At 49.2% G+C, this 25,604-nt stretch overlaps 1 protein-coding gene across 1 annotated transcript; it reads left to right on the top strand.

The window, feature by feature from the left end:
• The first annotated feature begins 8,396 nt into the window (after window positions 1-8,396).
• Window positions 8,397-9,574, top strand: LOC125548120 (protein SEEDLING LETHAL 1, chloroplastic). The gene has a single exon (XM_048711802.2). The coding sequence runs from the start codon at window positions 8,507-8,509 to the stop codon at window positions 9,449-9,451; it is 945 nt and encodes a 314-aa protein (XP_048567759.1). The 5' UTR covers window positions 8,397-8,506; the 3' UTR covers window positions 9,452-9,574.
• Window positions 9,575-25,604: the final 16,030 nt, after the last annotated feature.

Here is a 25,604-nt window from a genome sequence, read left to right as displayed (position 1 = left end):
AATAATAATACTTCGAGCATACTAATAAAGAAATCATGTCTTCTCAAAATAACATGGCCAAAGAAAGTTATCCCTACAAAATCATATAGTCTATCTATTCTCCATCTTCATCACACAAAAGTATTTCATCATGCACAACCCCGATGACAAGACAAGCAATTGTTTCATACTTTTGGTGTTCTCAAACTTTTTCAACTTTCACGCAATACCTGAGCATGAGCCATGGATATAGCACTATAGGTGGAATAGAATATGGTGGTTGTGGAGAAGACAAAAAGGAAGGAGAAAGTATCTTCTCAACAAGGCAAATTAATGGGCTATGGAGATGCCCATCAATTGATATCAATGCAAGTGAGTAGGGATTGCCATGCAACAGATGCACTAGAGCTATAAGTGTACAAAATCTCAAAAAGAAACTATGTGGGTGTGCATCCAACTTGCTTGCTCATGAATACCTAGGGAAATTTGAGGAAGTCCATCATTGGAATATACAAGCCAAGTTCTATAATGAAAACTTCCCATTAGTATATGAAAGTGAAAAAATAGGAGACTCTCTATCACGAAGAGCATGGTGCTATTTCGAAGCACAAGTGTGGAAAAGGGTAGTAACATTGTCTCTTCTCTCTTTTTCTCTCATTATTTTTTGTTTTGGGATCTTTGTCCTATTTTTTGGGGTCTCTTTAGCCTCTTTTTTATTTTGGGATCTTTGGCCTCTTTTATTTTATAAACCTCACATGGGACAATTCTATAATAATGATGACCGTCACACTTTTATTTACGTACAACTCAAGAATTACAACTCTGGAACAAGGATATGACTCTATACGAATGGCTCATGCATATGAGGACAATATGACAATGATGGTATGTGTTATAATAAAACGGAACGGTGGATGTAGCATGGCAATATATCTCGGAATGGCTATGGAGATGCCATAATAGGTAGGTATGGTGGTTGTTTGGAGGGAGGGTAAATGGTGGCTTTAATGCACCGACAAAAGTTGCGCGGTACTAGAGAGGCTAGCAATGGTGGAAGGGTGAGAGTGTGTATAATCCATGGACTCAACATTAGTCATAAAGAACTCACATACTTATTGCAAAAGTTTATTAGCCATCGAACCAAAGTACTAATATGCGTGCTCCCAGGGGAGAGGTTGGTAAGAGTTAACCATCACGTGCTCCCGACCTCCACAAAAAGGATGACAATCAAGAAAATAAATCATGCTTCGACTTCATCACATAACGGATCACCATACGTGCATGCTACGGGAATCACAAACTTTAACGCATGTATTTCTACCAATCCACAATTACTCACTAGCATGACTCCAATATCACCATCTTTATATATCAAAACAAATGCACAGAATCAAACTTCTCATATATTCAACGCTCTTATATGAAAGTTTTTATTATATCCCTCTTCATATTAGGACTAAATTCATAACCTAAGCAAATTACCATGTTGTTTAAAGACTCTCAAAATAATATAAGTGAAGCATCAGAGTTTCACAATTTATATAAAATAAAGCCACTGTCGTGCTCTAAAAAGATATAAGTGAAGCACTAGAGCAAACTGCCTAGCTCAAAAGATATAAGTGAAGCACATATAGTATTCTAATAAATTCATGATTAAAGCATGTCCCTCTCAAAAAGTGTGTACAACAAGGATGATTGTGGAAAACTAAAAAGCAAAGACTCATATCATACAAGATGCTCCAAGCAAAACACATATCATGAGGTGAATAAAAATATAACCTCAAGTAAATTTACCAATAGATTGAAAACGAAAGAGGGGATGACATCCGGGGCATCCCCAAGCTTAGATGCTTAGTTGTCCTTGAATATTACCTTGGGGTTCCTTGGCATCCCCAAGCTTAGGCTCTTGCCACTCCTTACTCCATAGTCCATCAAATCTTTAGCCAAAACTTGAAAACTTCACAACACAAAACTCAACAGAAAACTCATAAGATCTATTAGTATAACAAAATAAATCATGACTTTAGTTACTGTTGTGTACTCATTCTAAACTTATATTGGTGTTATATCTATTGTATTCCAACTTCTCCATGGTTCAAACCCCCCGATAGTACCCATAGATTCATCAAAACAATCAAACAACACAAGGAAAATAAAATCTGTCAAAAATAGATCAGCCTGTAGTAATCAAGACACTTCGTATATGTTTGTAACTCAAACTCTGAAAAATTAGGAAAACATGGGGAATTTGTATATGAATCTTGTGTAAAAAATTCAGAAATTTATCACTCTCTGGTGATTTTTAGGATTTTTTGTACTAGGCGCAAAAGTTTCCGTTTTTTAGCAAAATCAAATCAACAATCTCCCAAATCATCCCAAAGGTCTTACTAGGCACAAACACTAATTTTAAAACATGAAAACACCTCTAACCAGAGTCTAGACGATATATTTATTTAAAAACAGAACAGAAAAATATTGGGTTATCTCCCAATAAGCGCTTTTCTTTAAAGAATTTCAATGATAGGCATTGAGATTTCAATGATCCTCACATGAAAAGAGAGAATCATAAAACACGCAACAAACACATCTAAGTCTAACATACTGCCTATGCATAGGCATTTTATAAGCAAACAAACTAATAAGACAAGCAAAAACTAGCATATGCAAGGAACAAGAATAAAATTGTGACAATTTAAGCATCAAGAGAGGTAATTTAATAACATGAAGATTTCTACAACCATATTTTCCTCTATCATAATAATTACATGTGGGATCATATTCAAATTCAACAATATAGCTATCACATAACATATTTTCTACATGATCCACATGCATGCAAAGTTGACACTCTTCCAAAATAGTGGGGTTATCATCAAATAAAGTCATGACCTTTCCAAACCCAGTTTTATCAAAAACTTCATAAGATTGAACATTATCCAAATATGTGGGATCTAAATTTGACACTCTTCCAAATCCACTTTCAGTATTATTACAAATATTATTATCAAGATCATATTCATCATGAGGCTTAAATTAATTTTCAAGATCGTAAGAAACATTATCACCCCAATCAGGATCATTATAATAAGTAGTGGACATAGCAACATTAGCATCCCCAAGCTTAGGGTTTTGCATATTATTAGCACAATTGACATTAATAGGATTTATAATAACACCATGGCAATCATGCTTTTCATTCAAGGAGCTACCATGAATCACATCATAAATTTCTTCTTTTAGCACTTCATCACAATTTTCAGATTCATGAATTTCAAGCAAAACTTCATAAAGATAACCTAGTGCACTCAAGTCACTAGAAATTGGCACATCATAGTTGAATCTTTTAAAAAGATTAGCAAGTGGATGAGGATCCATAAAATTGTTTTTTCATTGCTTCTGAATTGCAATAAACACAATTATGCCAAGCAAACGAGCAAACAAACCAAGTAAGACACAGGCAAGCGGAAAGAAGGCAAATAAAAAGGCAAATATTTTTGTGCTTTTCTGAGAACATTTTAAAAGTGGGTGAGGTGAAAACGATAGGAAATTGGCAAATAATGTAAGTGCAAGCGATGAGAGTTTATGATAAGTACTTGGTAGGCTTGATGTAGAACCTCGCTGGCAACAGTGCCAGAAATTCTTCCTTCTACTTCTTGAGCTTGTGTTGATTTTTCCCTTGAAGAGGAAAGGGTGATGCTGCAAAGTAGAGATAACTATTTCCCTCAGTTAAGAACAAAGGTATCAATCAAGTAGGAGGAACACATAAGACTCCAATGATAGCACCTGCACAAACAAACAAATACTTGCACCCAACGCGATAAAGGGGTTGTCAATCCCTTCACGGTTACTTGCAAGGACGATATCTGATATTTATGATGATATCTAAGGCAATGATCATGAATATAGGCATCACGTCCGTGAAAAATAGACCGAAACGATTCTGCATCTACTATTATTACTCCACAAATCGACCAACTCCTGCCCGCATCTAGAGTATTAAGTTCATGAGAATAGAGCAACGCTTTAAGTAAGATGACGTGATGTAGAGGGATAAACTCAACCAATATGATATAAGATCCATCTTTTTGTTCTTGATGGCAACAATACAATACGTGCCTCGCTACCCCTACTGTCACTGGGTGAGGACACCGCAAGATTGAACCCAAAAGTAAGTGCCTCTCCCATTGCAAGAAAAACCAATATAGTTGGACAAACCAAACCGATAGTTCGAAGAGAAATACAAAGATATCTTAATCATGCATAAAAGAGTTCTGATAAGACTCAAATAATATTCATAGATTATCTGATCATAAACCCACAATTCATCATATCTCAACAAACGCACCGCAAAAGAAGATTACATCGGATAGAACTCCAAGAACATCGAGGATAACATTGAATTGAAGATCAAAGAGAGAGAAGAAACCATCTAGCTACTAGATATGGACCCTTAGGTTTGTGGTAAACTATTCATGCTTCATTGGTAGGGCAATAAGGTTGATGTAGAGGCCCTCTGTGATTGAATCCCCCTCCGGCAGAGTGCCGGAAAAGGCCCCAGGATGGGATCTCACGGGAATGGAGGCGTGTGGCGGCAGAAAAAGTATTTTGGTGGACGCTTTTGATATTTGGGGAATATTTGAGAATATATAGAGCTGGAATTAGGGTTAGGGGACTCATGAGGGGCCCACAAGCTAGGGGCATGCCCCCCTGGGGCGCGCCATGAGGGCTTGTGGCCTCCTTGGTACTCTTCTATCCCTCTCTCCAAGTCTTCTCGGTGTCTTCTGGTCCAAGAAAACTCATCATAAAGTTTATTCCGTTTTGACCCCGTTTGGACTCTGTTTGATATTCCTTTTCTGTAAAAGTAAAAAACAACGAAAAAACAAAAACCGCCAGTGGGCTCTAGGTTAATAGGTTAGTCCCAAAAGTAATATAAAATAGTATATTAATGCATATAAAACATCCAAGACAGATAATATAATAGCATGGAATAATAAAAAATTATAGATACTTTGGAGACTTATCAAGGTAGTGTGGCCATCAAAGTCAATGATGACGTAGGCCTTTAGTTTCAGACAAAAAAATGACTGCGGCAGGGTGACACCATGTCCCCAATGTTATTTAACATTGTTGCTGACATGTTGCCTATTCTGACTGAGTGCGCCAAGCAGGATGGACAGATTGCAAGAGTAGTGCCACACCTTGTAGATGGTGGCCTCTCTATTCTGCAATATACCGATGACACAATTCTTTTTATGGAACATGACCTGCAGAAAGCTAGAAACCTGAAACTATTGCTTTCGGCGTTTGAGCAAATGTTGGGTCTTAAAATTAACTTCAATAAAAGTGAATTGTTCTCCTTCAGACCAGCCGTTGAGTCGGCAGCCGAATATGCTGACCTGTTTTGTTGCACGCATGGCCAATTGCCTATTGGGTATTCGGGAATACTGGTTCACTATCGGCGTCTCACTATTACGAAGTGGAAGCATGTAGAGAAGCGTCTAGAGAAACGGTTGAGCAGTTGGAAAGGAAAGCTGCTCTCAGTTGGGGGACGACTGGTTTTTGATTAATTCTGTCCTCACAATATGGTTCTCTATATGCTTTCTTTCTTACAACTACCAAAAGGGGTCTTGCAAAAAATGGACTATTTTAGATCCAGATTTTTTTGGCAAGGAGAGAAGGAAAAGAAAAAATACAGACTGGCCATATGGAGTGTGGATTGTAGGCCCAAAGACCAAGCTGGCCATGGAATTCATGATCTAGAGGTCTAGAATGAGGCCTTACTTAGTAAATGGTTGTTCAAACTACTTTCCGAGGATGGTCTTTGGCAAACAATGCTGCGCAACAAGTATTTAGGCCAAAAGGCGGAGTCTCAGGCATATTGAAAACCAGGAGACTCTCATTTTTGGGTTGGTCTAATGGCGGCAAAGAAACATCTCTTTCTCTTTGGGTCTTTCGCGATAAAGGCTGGCTAGGCAATGCCAGTCTCCGAGAACAATATCCAGCCGAGTACCAACCGATGTTCAAGGCAGAGTGTACGCAATTGTAGCAGGTGACTACGAAGGGTTTTTCCCAACATGGGTGGCATCATAACCTCTAGATTGACCCACCACCACTTTCTACATAGGCATAGTGTCGGTCTATAGGACTCTGGTGTTGCCGTTTTGTCGGTTTTTTTGTTTTCTTTCTGTCAATTTTTTTTAAAATTAACTGTGTGCATTCTAGTTATTCAGAGCCCGGGTGTTACTCCTAATGCTCTGTATGGGCTTGATGCTACATTCTCGAGATAATAAAAGTTCGTTTTATCGAAAAGATGTTACTGTAGTCTGTAGCTCCGTCCCTCCCTGCAAGATTGAACCCAAAAGTAAGCGCCTCTCCCATTGCAAGAAAAACTAATATAGTTGGACAAACCAAACCGATAGTTCGAAGAGAAATACAAAGATATCTTAATCATGCATAAAAGAGTTCTGATAAGACTCCAATAATATTCATAGATAATCTGATCATAAACCCACAATTCATCAGATCTCAACAAATGCACCGCAAAAGAAGATTACATCGGATAGAACTCCAAGAACATCGAGGATAACATTGAATTGAAGATCAAAGAGAGAGAAGAAACCATCTAGCTACTAGATATGGAACCTTAGGTCTGTGGTAAACTATTCATGCTTCATTGGTAGGGCAGCAAGGTTGATGTAGAGGCCCTCTGTGATTGAATCCCCCTCTGGCAGAGTGCCGGAAAAGGCCCCAGGATGGGATCTCACGGGAATGGAGGCATGTGACGGCAGAAAAGTATTTTGGTGGACGCTTCTGATATTTGGGGAATATTTGAGACTATATAGAGCTGGAATTAGGGTTAGGGGACTCATGAGAGGCCCACAAGCTAGGGGCATGCCCCCCTGGGGCGCGCCATGAGGGCTTGTGGCCTCCTTGGTACTCTTCTATCCCTCTCTCCAAGTCTTCTCGGTGTCTTCTGGTCCAAGAAAACTCATCGTAAAGTTTATTCCGTTTGGACTCTATTTGATATTCCTTTTCTGTAAAAGTCAAAAACAACGAAAAATCAGAAACCGCCAGTGGGCTCTAGGTTAATAGGTAAGTCCCAAAAATAATAGAAAATAGTATATTAATGCATATAAAACATCCAAGACAGATAATATAATAGCATGCAATAATAAAAAATTATAGATACGTTTGAGACTTATCAAGGTAGTGTGGCCATCAAAGTCAATGATGACGTAGGCCTTTAGTTTCAGACAAAAAAAGGACTGCGGCAGGGTGACACCATGTCCCCAATGTTATTTAACATTGTTGCTGACATGTTGCCTATTCTGACTGAGTGCCCCAAGCAGGATGGACAGATTGCAAGAGTAGTGCCACACCTTGTAGATGATGGCCTCTATTCTGCAATATACCGATAACACAATTCTTTTTATGGAACATGACCTGGAGAAAGCTAGAAACCTGAAACTATTGCTTTCGGCGTTTGAGCAAATGTTGGGTCTTAAAATTAACTTCAATAAAAGTGAATTGTTCTCCTTCAGACCAGCAGTTGAGTCGGCAGCCGAATATGCTGACCTGTTTTGTTGCACGCATGGCCAATTGCCTATTAGGTATTTGGGAATACTGGTTCACTATCGGCGTCTCAGTTGGGAATACAGACTGGCCATATGGAGTGTGGATTGTAGGCCCAAAGACCAAGCTGGCCTTGGAATTCATGACCTAGAGGTCAAGAATGAGGCCTTACTTAGTAAATGGTTGTTCAAACTACTTTCCGAGGATGGTCTTTGGCAAACAATGATGCGCAACAAGTATTTAGGCCAAAAGGCAGAGTCTCAGGCATAATGAAAACCTGGAGACTCTCATTTTTGGGTTGGCCTAATGGCGGCAAAGAAACATCTCTTTCTCTTTGGGTCTTTCGCGATAAAGGCTGGCTAGGCAATGCCAGTATCCGAGAACAATATCCAGCCGAGTACCAACCGATGTTCAAGGCGGAGTGAACGCAATTGGAGCAGGTGACTACGAAGGGTTTTTCCCAACATGGATGGCATCATAACCTCTGGATTGACCCACCACCACTTTCGACATAGGCATAGTGTCGGTCTATAGGACTCTGCTGTTGCCGTTTTGTCGGTTTTGTATTGTTTTCTTTCCGTCAAGTTTTTTAAAATTAACTGTGTGCATTCTAGTTATTCAGAGCCTGGGTATTACTCCTAATGCTTTGTATGGACTTGATGCTACATTCTTGAAATAATAAAAATTCGTTTTATCGAAAAGATGTTACTGTAGGCATAGTGTGGGTCTATATGACACACACCCACAATCTCTCGCCGACGAAAAATCCTGGAGATCACACCTGGCCCAATCACCCCTCCCCGTTCCGCCCCCTATCCTCCTGCCCGCACTCCCCGCCTTGGCCCTTATCCTCTTCCTCGCCACTAAACCGCCAAATCCGTCTCAGTTCACCACGCTCACCCACTCCAACTCTACCACAGCTGCTCTCACCTCACTCACTGGCGAGGGTTCGGCCATGGAAGAACTCCTACTGCGCCACGGCCGCCTCTCGAGGCCGGTGGCAACCCGCCGCCTCCGCATCGTCGCCGTCGCGCTAAGGTCCAGACAGAGCAGCAGGCTCGCCGTCCCGGGGTTTCCGCCCGCGACGGCGCCGGCCCCGGCGCCTGCCCAGGAGCACGTGCTACCGTCGCCTCATGTGGCCGCAGACGCCGCAGCTGTCTTGCTCGAGACGGGCGTGCGCCCGGAGGATATCCGGCGCGCGGCGGGGATGTGCCCCGAGCTAATGTCCGTGCCCGTCGAGACCATCACGGCCGCGCTGCGGTTCCTGACCGACGAGGCCGGAGTGCCCGCAGAAGAGCTGCCGCGCGTGCTGAGGCGACGCCCACGCCTGCTCGTGTCCTCCGCCGCGGCGCGGCTCCGGCCGACGCTCTACTTCCTCCGGGCGCTTGGCGTGCCCGACCTCCACCGCCGTGCCGACCTGCTCTCCTTCTCCGTGGAGGACAAGCTGCTCCCGCGGATCGAGTTCCTCGAGTCGCTAGGCCTCCCCTCCCGCGCCGCGCGCTCCATGGCACGCCGCTTCCCGGCGCTATTCTACTACGGCATTGATGGCAACATGCGGCCCAAGGCTGAGTATCTTCTGGGAGTCATGGGCCGCGACGCCGACGAGCTCTTCGACTTCCCGGAGTACTTCTCCTACGCGCTCGACACACGCATCGCGACGCGCCACGAGGCCTGCGCCGCGCGCGGCGTGAGGATGCCGCTGCCCGCCATGCTCCGGCCTGGGGAGCCCAAGTTCGAGGACTGCCTCGCGGGCTGTGTCGGCTCCACGCCGCCGCGGCGGCGGTCGCCCCTTTGGCACGCCTATTGGGTGGATGGCGACGGCGCCGGCGTCGGCGCGGTGGTAGAGAAGGCAAGACGTGACGATGCGATCGCGGCATCATACCGCCATGTGCATTATTAGTAATACAATAGTGGGCGATCTTGGATGTTGTAAGCTGTGCATAACTACATGTGATCTGTAAGTATGATACCATCTGGTTGGACTCTCTTAATCAATCAATTATCAAGGGATGGTCTTAGGGTATGTTTTGGTTGTAGAACCAAGTAGACTGGAACGGAATGGTTGCGTGGTCTTAGTGTTCAGTAGAGCTAATGAGATGGAACAGAATGTTTCGTCTCAGCGTTTGGTTAGAGTATGATATGACACATGCCACGAATAATTATTATCTGCAACTACTAGTATGGTGATGAACATCATTTAGCAATTATTAATTCGTATCAACTAGTACTGGGACTGAGCATTTACAGCGGCGCATCAACTTGTAATAATTGGTATCAAGCAGGGTGGGAGAGAAATAGATTTCTTCCGCCGCCGGAAAGGTGAGGATTGCTGCTCTCGCCGTCAAATTCAGAAGTATCAAGTAGCATGAAGGTTGCCGCTCACGGAAATCAATTCGTATGTATCAACTAGCATCAGGCTAGTCATACTGAGGAATAACTTAGACTAGTAACATACATTAGTCTATGTTACCACCTTTATAGTAAAAAGTGTTAGGCTGATCATAGTGGAGAGTAACTTAAACTAGTAACATACATATTTTATTAGTCTAAGTTACTATCTTCATAATGCGTAGTAACAGATACTCCATCCTTCCATCTACATAGGGTCTAATGCGTTTTTCAAGACGGCCTTTGACTATTGACAAGATTAATAGTACATGACATGCATAATGTGAAAATCATATCATTGAAATCTCCTTTCATATACGAATTTGACGACATGCTTTGTGTAGGTTGCATGTCATATATTGTTGCTCTAACATTTGGTCAAAGTTAGCCTCGAAAAACGCATTAGGCCCTATATAGATGAAAGGAGGGAGTAAATGGTAACATGCAAGTCTTCATTAATTGAGATATAGACTCATTTTATCTCGGGATGTGTTATGTTACAGTAACATATTATGTTTACACAAGTATCTCTTTCCTTATTAAATCCATGCCACATAAGCAATTTTTTCTTGAGATGTGTTATATTACTACCTAAGTTACTCCCACTATAGCTAGGTGTAGTAACATACATGTCTACATTTATTGCTTTGTAGACTCATTTTGTATTGGAAAGCGCTATGTAATGGTAACATATTGTGTTAGTCTATTTGTCTCTCTCTTCTTTAATTACATGACGCATCATCTTTTTTGTTTATGTGGCATTTATGTTACTACTTATGTTAGTCCCACTATGACTAGCCTCAAGGTAGGCGCTCCTGGAAATCAATCTAAAGTCAGGCAAATCGCTCCAACCAAGCGGTGCCAGGTCCCAATAGCGGCGAGTCGTTGTCGTCCTGCTTGTGCTCTGCTTCGCTCGTCGTGGCGACAAGCACCAATAGCAGCGACGACAGGAACAAGGCGCGGGAAAAGAAGACCCACCAGTCCATCGGGACGACGCGACTGAAGGAGTCCTGGATTAAGGGGTCCTCGGGCATCCGGGCTATGTGATGTGGGCCTGACTAATGGGTCGTGAGGATACAAGACAGAAGACTTCCTTCCGTCTCCGGATGGGACTCTCCTTTGCGTGGAGGGCAAGCTTGGCATTCGGATGTGAAGATTCCTTTCTCTGTAAACCGACTCTGTATAACCCTAGGTCACTCTGGTGTCTATATAAACCGAAGGGTTTAGCTCGTAGGAGAGGTCATAATCATAATCATACAGGCTAGACAATTAGGGTTTAGCCATTACGATCTTATGGTAGATCAACTGTTGTAACCCCTATACTCATCAAAGTCAATCAAGCAGTGTCGGCGTTCTGGGAACGGGGGTCCCCAGACTTTCCTGCCTGCGGCCCGCAGCGAGGCTGGGCTGGCAGGTCAATACAGCCCATCTTCATCGACAAGGCATTCAAGACCCTCGCGAGGGGCCAAGCCTCGCGAGGCGGACGACGCAAGACCTCCTCAGGAGCAGCCTCGCCAGACAGGCTCATGAGGGGAGGAGAGATCAAGGCAAGGCAAACTCGCGAGGCCCTTGTGACGTGAACCATGACGATCGAGACCAGGCGGGCGTCAGCGTGCGCAGTGTCCTTGCTTCCTCTTTGGTGCCAAGGGGGCAAGCGCAGGCGCGGAGTACCGAGGCATCAAGCAAAGGTTTCCATATTGGTGAAACGAGACCAAGACCAGAAGGACGGCAAGACGGAGGTCACCATGGAGCCCAGGACGGCGTCGCCGCCAGAGCCTTTGGCAGGCGAAGACCGCTTTTGTCAGGATAAGCTGTACTAGTTGTCCCCTTTCAAATTGGCCGTTGTTGACTCCCTTCCCGCTCAGTATTTGGGGAGAGGACCATGGCCTATATAAGTAGAACTAGCCACCACAGTAGAGAGGACGATCGAATCGACCTCATCACAAATCGAGAACAGATCCAAGATCATCTCACCCACGCAAGTTCACCAAGCACAAGAACACCTCGACCTCAGGAGGCTGTTCTTCCCCTTGTACTATTCATCATCAGCCAAAGAGGCAATCCACCACCACCACACTGGAGTAGGGTGTTACACCACAACGGTGGCCCGAACCAGTGTAAATCTTGTGTCTTTCTGTGTTGTGAGTTCGTCGAGTTTGTCCGCGAGATCTTAGAGGCCTAGGGCGTGCATCGATAGGGAGAACACCTTCGCGCGCACCCTAGTGTTCGAGCCTCGAGGGTTTGCTGGAACCCGTGATCCGACATTTGGTGTGTCAGGTAGGGGTGCGCCGTAGCTTCTCCTCCGTCGATCTGCGCTCCGTCACCATCGTGCTTCGCCCACATGGCAGGCGCCCTGCCGCCTACTCCGACGACCAGCGTTGACGATGGGGCCAGGGGGCTCCAAGCCCTGGCCCCCACCCTGCCGCGGGTGCAGTGGCCATGCAAGTTCAAGCCAGAGATGCCACCGCGCTACAATGGCGCGGTGGACCCGTAAGCTTTCCTGCTGGCGTACGAGGAGGCCGTCCTCGAGGCCGGGGGTGATGACAAGGTCATGGACAACTGGCTTCCCATGGCCCTCGCTGGCGATCCGCGCGCCTGGCTACTCAACCTTCCCGGATCCACGGTGGCGTCTTGGAGGAGCTCTGTGACCTCTTCGCTGCGCGCTACGCGGCACCAGCGCACCACGCGGTCGCGGCCTTGCTAGGCGGCTCACAGGCACCGCCTTCAGAGCACCACACGCTTCTCCACCAGATTGGTGCCGCTTCCACACGCTCGGGGGCTCCACCGGGCTGGGCCGCGCCGGAGGCCGACCTCATTTTCAGCTCAGAAGACCACCCCGTCACCACCACCGGCTCGGGCATGCTCCCGATGCTCTTCACGCCCACCATCTACAATGTGGCCGTCACCAAGACCCTCATTGACGGTGGCGCTAGCCTCAACTTGCTCTCCATGGAGGCCTTCAGCCTTCTTCACGTGCCGCTTGAGCGACTCAGCCTCAGCAAGCCTTTCTCAGGAGTTGGTGGCGGCGCTTCCCGTCCTTGGGGCAGATCCGCCTCCCCGTCACCTTCGGCACGCGCAACAACTACCGCACCGAGCTGGTCGACTTCGACATCGCCCGCATCGGCCTCCCGTACAACGCCATCCTCAGGTACCCAGCTCTGGCCCAGTTCATGGCGGCGACTCATCCAGCCTACAACCTCATGAAGATGCCTGGAAGCAAAGGTGTCCTCACCATCAAGGGGGACACCAAGGAGGCCGTGACAGCGCTCAAACTTGCCTTCAGGACCGCTGCGGCGGTGCAGCCCGCCGGCACCGGTGCCCCTGAGGACATGGAGGCCGCGCCAACCAAGAAGCAGTTGTTCACCCAAGACAAGGCAGAGACAAAGAAGGTGTGCCAGTCGACGAGGACATCACCTCAGGAGCCACCTTCACCATAGGTGCCGGCCTCAACCCCAGCCAGGAGGAAGCATTGGTGAAGTTCTTGCGTGCGAACAAGGACATATTCGCATGGGAGCCCAATCAGCTAGTGGGGGTCCCGAGAGAGGTGATTCAGCACCACTTAAGGGTGTGCCCCAATCTGCAACCTGTGAAGCAGCGAGCAAGGCGGCAGTCCACGGAGAAGAAGGCCTTCATTGTCCAAGAGACCCGCAAGTTGGAGGCGGAGGGTGCCGTTCGTGAGGTTAGGTACCTCGAATGGCTGGCGAACCCAGTCGTGGTGCCAAAGAAAGGCGGGAAGGAGCGAATGTGTGTCGACTTCACCAACCTCAACAAGGCGTGCCCTCAAGATCCATTCCCTCTCCTGCGAATCGACCAGATCGTCGAATCCACCGCTGAGTGCGACCTACTGTGCTTCCTGGATGCGTTCTCAGGGTATCACCAAATCAAGATGGCGGTGGAAGATGTAGAGAAGACAGCCTTCCTGACCCCGTGTGGGGTGTACTGCTACACCTACATGCCCTTCGGACTGCGCAACGCGGGTGCGACCTTTCAGCGGATGATGCACATCGCTTTAGGGCGGCAGCTCGGGAGGAACACAGAGGCCTACGTCGACGACATTATGGTGAAGTCTCGGGAGGCGAGAACCTTGATCCAAGACCTGGAGGAGACCTTCGAAAGCCTGCGCCGGGTGAACTTGCGGCTTAACTCGGAATAGTGTGTTCAGTGTCCCTTTCGGCAAGCTGCTGGGATTCCTCGTGTCACACAGAGGGATCGAGGCGAACCCAGAGAAGATCAAGGACATTGAGGGCATGAGCCCGCCGCAGACCCTCAAGGAAATGCAGAAGCTGGCTGGTCGGGTGGCTGCATTGGGGTGCTTCATCTCCAAGCCGGGAGAGCGCGCCTTACCCTTTTTCAAACTAATGAAGGAGAAGTGCCCGTTCGAGTGGACTCCGGAGGCCGACCGAGCCTTCCAAGACCTCAAGAGATACCTGACCAGCCCACCGGTGTTGGTGGCGCCACGGCCTCTCGAGCCTCTAGTACTTTATCTTGCCGCCACCCCATACTCCGCCAGCGCTGCACTAGTGGCGGTTCGGGCGGAGCACCAGGGCAAGAGTGCGTCGCGCCAAGCTACGTCGCCAGCTGAGATGACACAAGATCAGGAAGGCGCAGCAAGAGCCACATCGGCAGCAATAGAAGACCAAGCTCGGTAGGATGACACCGTAGAGATTCCCGCAAGCTACCAGGCGCCAGGGGTCCCACCACCTCAGGAGGCACCCCAGCTTGCACAGGACGCGAGCCTCACCAACACGTCGGTCCTCGTCGAGCACCCGGTGTACTTCGTCTGCACGGTGTTGCGGGACGCGAGGGCACGCTATCCCATGCCTTAGAAGCTCCTGCTCGCACTCCTGGTGGCCTTGTGCAAGTTGCGGCACTACTTCCAGGGCCACCCCATCAAAGTTGTCTCGGCCTACCCGTTGGAGAGGGTGCTCAGGAGCCCCAAACTCTGCCGGAAGGGTCGCCGAGTGGAACATCGAGCTGCAGGAATTCCAGTTGGAGTTCAGCACCACCAGGGTAATCAAGGGAGCCGCACTCGCTGACTGGCTTAATGGACGGATGCCCCAGCGCTGGAAGCAGGCAAGGACCGGTTGAGGGAGTCCTGGATTAGGGGGTATCCGGACAGCCAGATTATATCCTTTGGCCGGACTGTTGGACTATGAAGATACAAGATTGAAGACTTTGTCCCGTGTCCGGATGGGACTCTCCTTGGCATGGAAGGCAAGCTTGGCAATACGGATATGAAGATCTCCTTCCTTGTAACCGACTCTGTGTAACCCTAGCCCCCTCCAGTGTCTATATAAACCGGAGGGTTTCGTCCGTAGGACCAACAACAGACAATCATACCATAGGCTCGCTTTTATGGTTTAGCCTCTCAGATCTCGTGGTAGATCAACTATTGTAACACTCATATTATCAAGAACAATCAAGCAGGAGGTAGGGTTTTACCTCCATCAAGAGGGACGAACCTGGGTAAACATCGTGTCCCCTGCCTCCTGTTACCATCCGCCTTAGACGCACAGTTCGGGACCCCCTACCCGAGATCCGCCGGTTTTGACACCGACATTGGTGCTTTCATTGAGAGTTCCTCTTTGTGGTCAGCGTTAGGCTGGATGGCTCCTTCAATCATCGATAGCGATGCTGTCCGGAGTGAGACTTTTCTCCTCGGACAAATCTTTGTATCCGGCGGCTCTGCACTATGGGCCAACTCGTTTGGCCATCTGGAGCAGATCAAGAGTTACGCCCCTGGCCACCAGGTCAGGTTTGGAAGCTTAAACTACACGTCCGACATCCGCGGAGACTTGATCTTCGACGGATTCGATCCCCTGCCGAGTGTGCCGCGCTGTCACGATGAGCATGATTTAGCTCTACCATCGGACAGTGTTTGGGAGACCGCACCGACAACCGCTCCGACCCTCAATTCGGAGCCAATTGCGCCATCCATGGACGGGTGGATAGACCCCACCACGGAGGCCGTATTCTCAGCGGCGATCGAGCCAAGTATTGACCTTACCCTTCACGAGAGCCGTGACGCCAAACTGCCGGATCCTTCCCCGGCCACGGACCCGAACCGCCTGCGCCCATGCTTATCGAATCCGACTGGGCGCCCATCATGGAGTTCACCTCCGCGGATATCTTTCAGCACTCGCCCTTCGGCGGCATGCTGAACTCATTAAGGTCTCTCTCCTTGTCAGGAGAGTCCTGGCCGAACTATGTCCGGCAGGATTGGGATCTGGATGACGAAGAAATTCGCCGCCCACCCACCACCCACTTAGTAGCCACTGTCGATGATTTGACCAACATGCTCGACTTCGACTCCGAAGACATCGATGGTATGGACGACGATGCAGGAGACGAACAGGAGCCACTGCCCACAGGGCACTGGACGCCCACTTCATCATATAATGTATACATGGTGGACACACTGAAAGAAAACGACGACGAGGAACAGAAGGATGCAGCGGAGGATCGTTCCCTCGAGAAGCAGTCAAAGCGGCGGCGTAACTGCCGCTCCAAATTCCGCCTCGGCAGAAACATCGATCATATAGACCCAGCGATAGAGCAGGGTGAGCCAGCGGACGACAAACACGGCATTGAACCATCGTCCGACCACGGCAACACGGAGAATCAAACCGAACAACCCGACTCCAGCGAAGATAACAGTCCGGATGACATCGCACCGGACAGGCACCCGGAGCAACAGAATACCCATCAAAGGCTTGTTGCCACTGCGAGGAGTCTGAAAAAGCAGAAGCAAAGGTTCAGGGCTGCATAAGACACACTCAGAATTAGATGGAGTAAAGTACTCAATAGTGCAGCAAAATACGGCGGTAGTCGCCACACAAAGAGTTGCCCGAAGCGAAAGTTGCTACCTGAATTCGATGAGGAGGCCTTAGATCCCCCGCAATCAAAAAACAAAACAGCCATCCGGTCGGATAGACGGCCTCGTCGCCAACTTAGAGTGGCAAACAACGCCGCACACAAGCCAGTACGCGATCCACGTGAGGGCTCGCATCAAAAGGACGACGCAACTAGATCCATCTACGGGCCAAGCAAGCGCACTCCAGCACGCAATGCAACACAACAAAACTCCGAACACCACAGCACACCCAAATACAGGGGTGTCGCACACCCCCTATGTTTCACCGATGAGGTACTGGGCCATGAATTTCCAGAGGGATTCAAACCCGTAAACATAGAGGCGTACGACGGAATGACAGACCCTGGGGTCTGGATTGAGGACTACATCCTCCATATCCACATGGCTCGAGGAGACGATCTCCATGCCATCAAGTACTTACCCCTCAAGCTCAAAGGGCCAGCTCGGCACTGGCTTAAAAGCCTCCCCGAAAACTCCATTGGAAGCTGGGAAGAGCTCGAAGACGCTTTTTGAGCAAATTTTCAAGGGACCTATGTCCGACCACCGGATGCAGATGATTTAAGTCATATAACTCAACAGCCCGAAGAGTTAGCCCGAAAGCTTTGGAACAGGTTTCTCACTAAAAAGAACCAAATAGTCGACTGTCCGGACGCCAAAGCCTTAGCAGCTTTCAAGCTCAGCATTCGAGACGAATGGCTTGCCACACACCTCCGCCAAGAAAAGCCGAGAACAATGGAAGCATTAACAAGCCTCATGACCCGCTTTTGCATGGGCGAGGATAGCTGGTTAGCTCGATGCAGCACCAGCGACCCAAGTACATCCGAAGTCAGGGACGGAAACGGGAAACCACGACGCAGCAAAAACAAGAGCCAGAATAAAGAAGACAGCCCGAAGAGCACAGCGGTAAATCCCGGATTCAGAAGCTCTCGGCCAGGTCAGCAAAAGCTGCCCTCCAAAGGCAATAGAGACGAACTGTCCAGGCTAAACAAGATTCTGGACAAAATATGCAAGATCCACAGCACCCCCGATAGACCTGCAAATCATACCCATAGAGAATGTTGGGTCTTCAAGCAGTCCGGCAAGCTCAACGCCGAACACAAGGGGCAGGATACACCAAGCGAAGACGAGGACGAGCCTCGCAAGCAAAGCACTGGGGAACAGAAGAAATTCCCACCAGAAATCAAAACAGCAAAAGTATTACACGTGATGAAGGGGAGAAACAAAGCGGCACTCCTAGAGACACATGCCCCAGGGCCTATAACCGCGGAGTTCTGCCACTGGTCGTCCCAACCGATCACCTTTGACCATCGGGATTACTCGGCAAGTACCCGGCATGCAGGATGGGCTGCCTTGGTGTTAGACCCGATAATTGACGGATACCACTTCACACGAGTCCTGATGGACGGTGGCAGTAGTTTAAACCTGATATATCAGGACACAGTCCGCAAAATGGGGATAGACCCAACAAAAATTAGCCATAGCAATACTACCTTTAAAGGAGTAACGCCAGGCCCAGAAGCCCATTGCACGGGCTCCCTGCTACTAGAGGTTATATTCGGCTTTCCCGATAACTTCCGCAGCGAAAATTTAACCTTCCACATCGCTCCGTTCCAAAGTGGCTATCAAGCACTACTCGGACGCGAAGCTTCCGCTCGCTTTAATGCAACACCACATTACGCTTCTCTCATGCTTAAGATTCCCAGTCCACGTGGCATCATTACAGTAAATGGAAATATTGAGCTCTCCTTGCGCGCGAAAGACTGTGCGGCCGCCTTGGCAGCCGCACACTAGACGGCCTCACCAACTAGAGCATCTGTCAGGTCGTTAAGACCACGGATACGGTTAGACGAGTCCGGTGCGGCTATATATAATTGATACAGGTTTGATGGCTATACCCCTATAACAGTACAAGGGGCTCAATGCGTGTAAACAAGTGACAACTAGGCTCAACTTTACTCAACTTGAACTGTACATGGTTTATTTAGTATAACCTACCTTTTTGCATGACAACTTTTCAACTAAGTTCCTCTCTTTTACAGATGACCATCGTGCTACACCCGTCCAGGATATGGCACAACGGAGACACAGGCGCAGACGTGCAGCAGGGACCCGTTTCAAGGATTCTTTTTAGATTAAGACCCTGAGTATACCTTTTTTACTGTCTCTTGTTGATACACATCCCCCGGATTCTCAGTACAATTGAGAAGGATGCTGACGTATTGGCATGTGGCCACGTCAGAATATTGCACGTACCTGGAAACCAGGGGCTTATTAAAAGGTCACTATTTAAGCCTGGTTTACATCATAAAGACCGAATACCTTAGGGAGTGTTCGGCGTCGCGAGTTTGGCCCTATATGCATCGGCTCTGAATCATGTCTTTGGTCAAATGTTGGGTTTGCCCGACTCCTGTGTTTTGCTGCCTTACGTTCCGCTCTATCGGCTAAGGCGGCACCAGGAGAACTACTGCGATTGTGCCCTGGTTCATCCGGACGAGCACCTCAGTAGAGAAAGCCGAAAACTGAGTGTCATGATATAGCATGAGACTGGTGAACCACTCGATGACCTAGCGGAATCTTTGGGATTCCTCCGCCTTAACGAAGGGCCGTTTCCCGGCCAGGCATGTATGCGCCCCGAATTCGGATGAGCGCGGAGCCACCAGGGGCTATATAGTAGCCCCACTGCCAAACTCCTCTGGCTAAGTGAAATTGTTAAAGCATTATAGTCCGATTGCCTAGTTCACTGCGCTATCACCTCCTTAAAGGACCAAGACGTTGGATCAAGTATGAACATGCGTCTTCTGCGAACACCCCCGCATTATATGCGTGGGGGCTGAAGCCGACGACTGCCATCTTTCAGGTTATATACATATATACATAAACGGCCGCACAGGAGGCATCATAGCACTTTCAGGCAAAAGTATAAATATAGCCTTGATAAACTCAATAAAACATTGTTTTTACAATGGGAATACATGTCACTCAAACACAATATTCTTCGAGCACTGAGCCTCTATCAAACGAGCGCCTTCAAGAACTTCTTCAAAGTGGTGCTCGGCAGCCACTCAGCCTATGGCCGAACCCTGTGCCGCAACAGTGCTGGCATCCATCTCCTCCCAGTATGTTTTGACACAGGCAAGGGCCATCCACGAGCCTTCTATGCACGCCGACCTCTTTACAGCATCAATGTGTGGCACAGCACCAAGAAATTGTTGCACTAAGCTAAAGTAGCTATTCGTCCTTGGCCCTCCTGGCCACAAATGATCCACAATGGACCTCATGGCAAGTACGGATAATCTATGGAGCTTGGCCCAACCGGTCAATCGCTCATTCAGCAACAGTGGACGGACTGGAGCATGAAACTGTGACCAGAACAGCTTCTCCACTCCAGGACCTTTCTGATCCTTGAAGTACTCAGCCGCATCAGCAGCACTTGTAGTCAAACCCATGTACTCATCCGCAGAACTCCATAGCCGGTCTAGAGGAGCATATTTCGGATCTTTGAACTTAGTCCGCAACAAGAAGGGCTTCCCAGAAATGATATCTGCAGCTTGATTCAGCTCCTCCTTCGTCGCTCTAATTTTGGAGCGGGCTTCCTTGGCAGCCACCCAGGCCTTCTCCAGGTCCGTCGCCTTCACCCGGTTTTCTCCTTCAAGAAGCCGGTAACGGTCAGCAGCATCTTTTAACTCTACAACTATCTTGGCTATTTTTTCTTTGCTCTCGCAATGCGCGGCCTGTTCGGCCCTTAACTCTTCGTCCGCCTTTAAAGCGGCCGCATTACTACTCCTTGCTTGCTCCTTGGCTTGGGCAAGCTCTGCCCGAAGGGTCTCCACGGTGGCAGCTCCATCTGCAGTCACAATATATTAAAGATACTGGCATCATGCTGCTCTTACTATGTGACAATCACCAGAAAAATCACCTACCCTGTGCCTCGTCAAGCCGCTTGTTAACAAGCATGATGTCGGCATCTGCCGCATCCAGTTGCCGCCTTAGTTCGGCAAACCCATGAGTCCGGCTAGCCACCGGAGCTTCAACCACCTGCACATAAAGGCGGTCTGGTTATTACCTGGGACTATGATCCTCTGTTTGCCGCCATTTTCGACAACAACCAGAGTCTCAGGGGCTACTATCTACACAGGGCACATCTAAAAATGTGCGGTACTGTCAAAAATGTACATCATTTCGTGTACCTCAAAACCCATCAGTAGACTCATAAAGGCTTCATGCAACCCGCTTTCGGCGGACGAAATCCTTTCAATCACCGTACCCATCAATGTGCGGTACTCTTCTGAGATAGCCACTTGCTCTAGTAGATCCCTCAGTACGTCCAACCGCACACCAGACGGTGCCGGATTCTTTTGATTGCTCTCTTCAAGAGCCGGATACTGAGGACTTCGGGTGGCCATAGGATTACCTTCTGGCCTTGCCGGATCAAGAGAAACCCTCCGCGACGACACCTCGGGGTCGCCTGCCTCATGAGGCGGTATGGTAGGGGGAGGCGTTTCACTCTCCATCATCTCTGGAAGAAGATCCCCTGAAGACGAGCTCTGCTGAGAAGGGCTAAGACCCGAACTGCAAGATAAATGCCTCGGTTATTTTCCTCAGAGGTAAAGCGAGATATTTTCATTTACCCTTTTACTTAGAGCTCGGTGGAGGGCTGATCCCCTTGAGGGCATAGTACGGCCAGGGTATCCCCCAGGGCAAGACCCTCCGGCGGAGATTTCTTCCCCCGTTTGGAGACCGTTGTCTCCGGATCCTCAGAGGCGGTTCTCTTCCGTCCCTGGGGAGAGGAAGTTTCAGTTCCTCCCCCCGGCTAACCTCCTTCGCGGAGGCGCCAGCCTCCTTGTTCCCCCCTTTATCTTCTCCTGAGGGCGCTTGATAAGGCGCGATCTCCAGCATCCTGATTAGCACGGGATTTGGTGAGGTCTCAGGGAGGGGGGCTGAACACCTGATCAACTTTGCCTTCGCTATCCAATCTTGGGTCAAAGAGCGGCTTTTTTAGGGCAATGTTGTGATAAATAAATGGGCAGTGTGTTTGGATGCGGGGCTACTTACTTGGGTATCCAGGCGATTGCAGCTCAGACCTGCATCCTCAGTGATGTCCGCACACATTATTTGTGGTCCGAAGAACAATTTGTACATCTCTTCGTGCGTCATGCCGAGGAAATGTTGAATAGCTCGCGGTCCTTATGGGTTTAATTCCCACATGCAAAGGGCCGGTGTTTGCAAGGCTGGACTTGATGAACTAGCATAACTTGCACTACCATAACCAGACTGAAATCTCTCTCAAAGAGATCTCAGATACGGCTTTGCAGTATTGGCACGTCCTTGGTTGGACCCCATCTCAGCCCCCTGCTGATCCATGACATCAGTTGTGGTAGGGGGCCTAAGCGAAAGATGGGGCAGCTATCCACTTGGCACTTCGGGGAGCTGTGATGTAGAACCACTCCCACTCCGGACACCTTTGGGAAGTAACCCTTAGGCCATGGAGCGTCAGCAATTTTGCTTATTGAAGCGCCTCCGCACGCTGCGTGCTGCCCCTCGATCATATTTGGCTTCACATCGAAGGTCTTAAGCCACATGCCGAAGTGAGGGGTAATGCGGAGGAAGGCCTCACATACGACAATAAATGTTGAGATGTGAAGAAGGGAATTCGGGGCCAGATCGTGAAAATCTAGCCCGTAATAGAACATAAGACCCCTAACCAAGGGATCCAGAGCGAGGCCTAGTCCTCGGAGGAAGTGGGAGATGAACACGACGCTCTCATTGGGTTCGGGAGTAGGGACGACTTGCCCTCGGGCAGGCAGCCAATGCGAAATTTCGGCGGTCAGATATCTGGCCTCTCTCAACTTCTTGATGTGCTCCTCCGTGACGGAGGAAGGCATCCATCGACCTTGAAGGTTGGATCTGGACATAGTTGAAGGTCCGAAGTGCCTAAACCTGAGCCTTGGGTGTTGGAACTCGAGGCGGGAGGCGGATTCGATTAAGATCGAGAGGATAGGGCCTTGTCCCCTTTATAAAGAGGGTGAATATCAAGCGTCCTCCTCGTGGCCGTTTGAGACTTGCCTAAGATCTAGGAGTCCTACCAATAGGCACGATTGGGTTACCCACATCCGTATTGATGAGAATCCCGTAATAAAGGGGACACGATCTCTGCTTCGACAACACATGCCAAGGAAACCGCCTCGCGAAACATGCTGAGATTGGTTATGAAAAACGATTCGAATAAAGACCTGGCTGTGGTGTGATGTCACACTACGGGGTACATCAGCAGATTAGATTTATGGAAATATTATTCTCTCTACGGTGGTATATGGAACTTGTTTTGCAGAGCCAGACACGATCCTCGTGTTCAAAATCTTCTATGAAGTATTCGGAGGAGGAACTCGCCTTGCAATGCTGAAGACAATCTGCGCACCGGACTCATCGTCATTGAAGCCTGGTTCAGGGGCTACCAAGGGAGTCCTAGATTAGGGGGTATCCAGACAGCCGGATTATATCCTTTGGCCGGACTGTTGGACTATGAAGATACAAGATTGAAGACTTTGTCCCGTGTCCGGATGGGACTCTCCTTGGCGTGGAAGACAAGCTTGGCAATACGGATATGAAGATCTCCTTCCTTGTAACCGACTCTGTGTAACCCTAGCCCCCTCCGGTGTTTATATAAACCGGAGGGTTTAGTCCGTAGGACCAACAACAGACAATCATACCATAGGCTCGCTTTTATGGTTTAGCCTCTCAGATCTCGTGGTAGATCAACTATTGTAAGACTCATATTATCAAGAACAATCAAGCAGGACGTAGGGTTTTACCTCCATCAAGAGGGCCCGAACCTGGGTAAACATCGTGTCCCCTGCCTCCTGTTACAATCCGCCTTAGATGCACAGTTCGGGACCCCCCTACCCGAGATCCGCCGGTTTTGACACCGACACCGGTCCACCTCGCCAGGAAGTGAGGCGCCAGACGGATGGGTCGTGTATTTCGATGGTGCCTTCGCGCACCAGGGCATGGGGGATGGAGCAGTACTCATCTCACCCACGCAGGACAAGCTCTACTACGCTGTGCAGCTCTTCTTTCAGCAGGGCGAGAAGGTCTCCAACAACATCACAGAATACGAAGGCCTCATAGCTGGCCTGAAGGCCTCGGGGGCTCTACGGGTGAAGCGCCTCATAGTTAGGGGCGACTCACATCTCCTCGTCAACTTCTCCAACAAAGTGTACGAGCCAATGTACGAACACATGGAGGCGTACCTCGTGGAAGTACGTAAGATGGAAAAGCAGTTCCTAGGCCTGGAGGTGCAGCATGTGCCCCGTGGCACCAACAAGGAAGCCGACGACATCGCCAGGAGGGCATCCAAGCGGCAGCCCCAAGAGCCTGGCGTCTTCAAGGAGCGGCTCTTCAAGCCGTCGGCGACGCCACCACTTTCTAGCACGGCGCGGCCTCGGGAGGAGCTCCCACAACTGCCTGCCACAAGAGCACCAGCTTGAGGCCCAACCTCAGGAGCTCGCTTGCTCTTGGTTCTCGAGCCTCAAGAGGGATGTTGGACCAGGGAATTCAAGGAATATCTGATGCAAGGGGCGCTACCGGAGAAGGAAGAGGACGCAGAGCATGTGGCCCGGCAAGCCACGGCATACTGCATCCAGGACGGTGAGTTGTACAGGAAGCGACCAAATGATGTTTCATTGCGTTGCATTTCAAGGGACCAGGGGAAGGAGTTGCTGATTGACATACACGGAGGGGACTATGGACACCACTCGTCATCACAGACTCTCGTCGGCAAGGTGTTTCGCAGTGGATTCTACTGGCCCATGGCGCTCAGCGACACAGCTGAGCTGGTGAAGTACTATGAAGCTTGCCAGTTCCACGCCAAGCAGATCCATCAGCCAGCTCAGGGCCTCCAGACTATACCGCTCACATGGCTATTCGCGGTCTGGGGGCTGGATATCTTGGGCCCATTCCCTCGAGCGCCAGGGGGCTACCGCTACCTCTACGTCGCCATTGAAAAGTTCACCAAGTGGGCGGAAGTGGAAGCCGTCCGCACCATCCCAGCTGGTTCCGGGGTTAAATTCATTAGGGGCCTCGTGAGCCGTTTCAGGGTCCCCAACCGCATCATCACCGACAATGGCTCGCAGTTCACCAGTAACCTCTTCAAAACATAATGTGCTAACCTTGGAACGCAGATCTACTACGCTTCGGTGGCGCACCCTAGGAGCAATGGCCAGGCTGAATGCGCCAACGCGGAGGTCCTGAGAGGCCTTAAGACCAGGACCTTCAAGAAAAAGCTCGAGGCCTGCAGCAGGGGCTGGCACGACGAGCACCAGTTCGTGATGTGGTCCATCCGCACCACCGCAACTAAGACGACGGGCGAGACCCCATTCTTCCTTGTCTACGGAGCTGAAGCGGTCCTCCCTCACGAGGTCAAGCATCGCTCTGCACACGTCCTGGCGTTTGATGAAACACAGCAGGACGCCACGCAGGGGATGGACCTCGTACTGGGGGAGGAATGATGTCGCGAAGCTGCACTGAGGGCGGCAAGGTACCAGCAGGCGCTGCGGCGGTACCACTGCCGCAACATCCGCTCCAGGACACTCGAGGCAGGCAACCTCGTCCTGAGGCGGGTCCTCTCCAGGGAAGGGTTGCACAAGCTCTCACCCATGTGGGAGGCCCCGTTCAGGGTCGTCCATATCTCCAGGCCTGGTGCCGCGCGCCTGGAGACGTAGGACGGGGTGCCCATCTAGAATGCCTGGAACATCCAGCACCTCCAGAAGTTCTACCCATGAAGCAAGGCCCAGTG

Source organism: Triticum urartu, chromosome 1A (genome assembly GCF_056163025.1).
Source record: "Triticum urartu cultivar PI428250 chromosome 1A, HENAU_Tu73, whole genome shotgun sequence".
Classification (NCBI taxonomy): Eukaryota; Viridiplantae; Streptophyta; class Magnoliopsida; order Poales; family Poaceae; genus Triticum; species Triticum urartu.
This window is presented reverse-complemented; position numbering and strand designations above follow the sequence as displayed.

What these genes read in the sequence shown, in the direction of transcription:
- LOC125548120 (XM_048711802.2), top strand. Translation starts at nt 8,507, where the DNA reads ATGGAAGAACTCCTACTGCGCCACGGCCGCCTCTCGAGGCCGGTGGCA.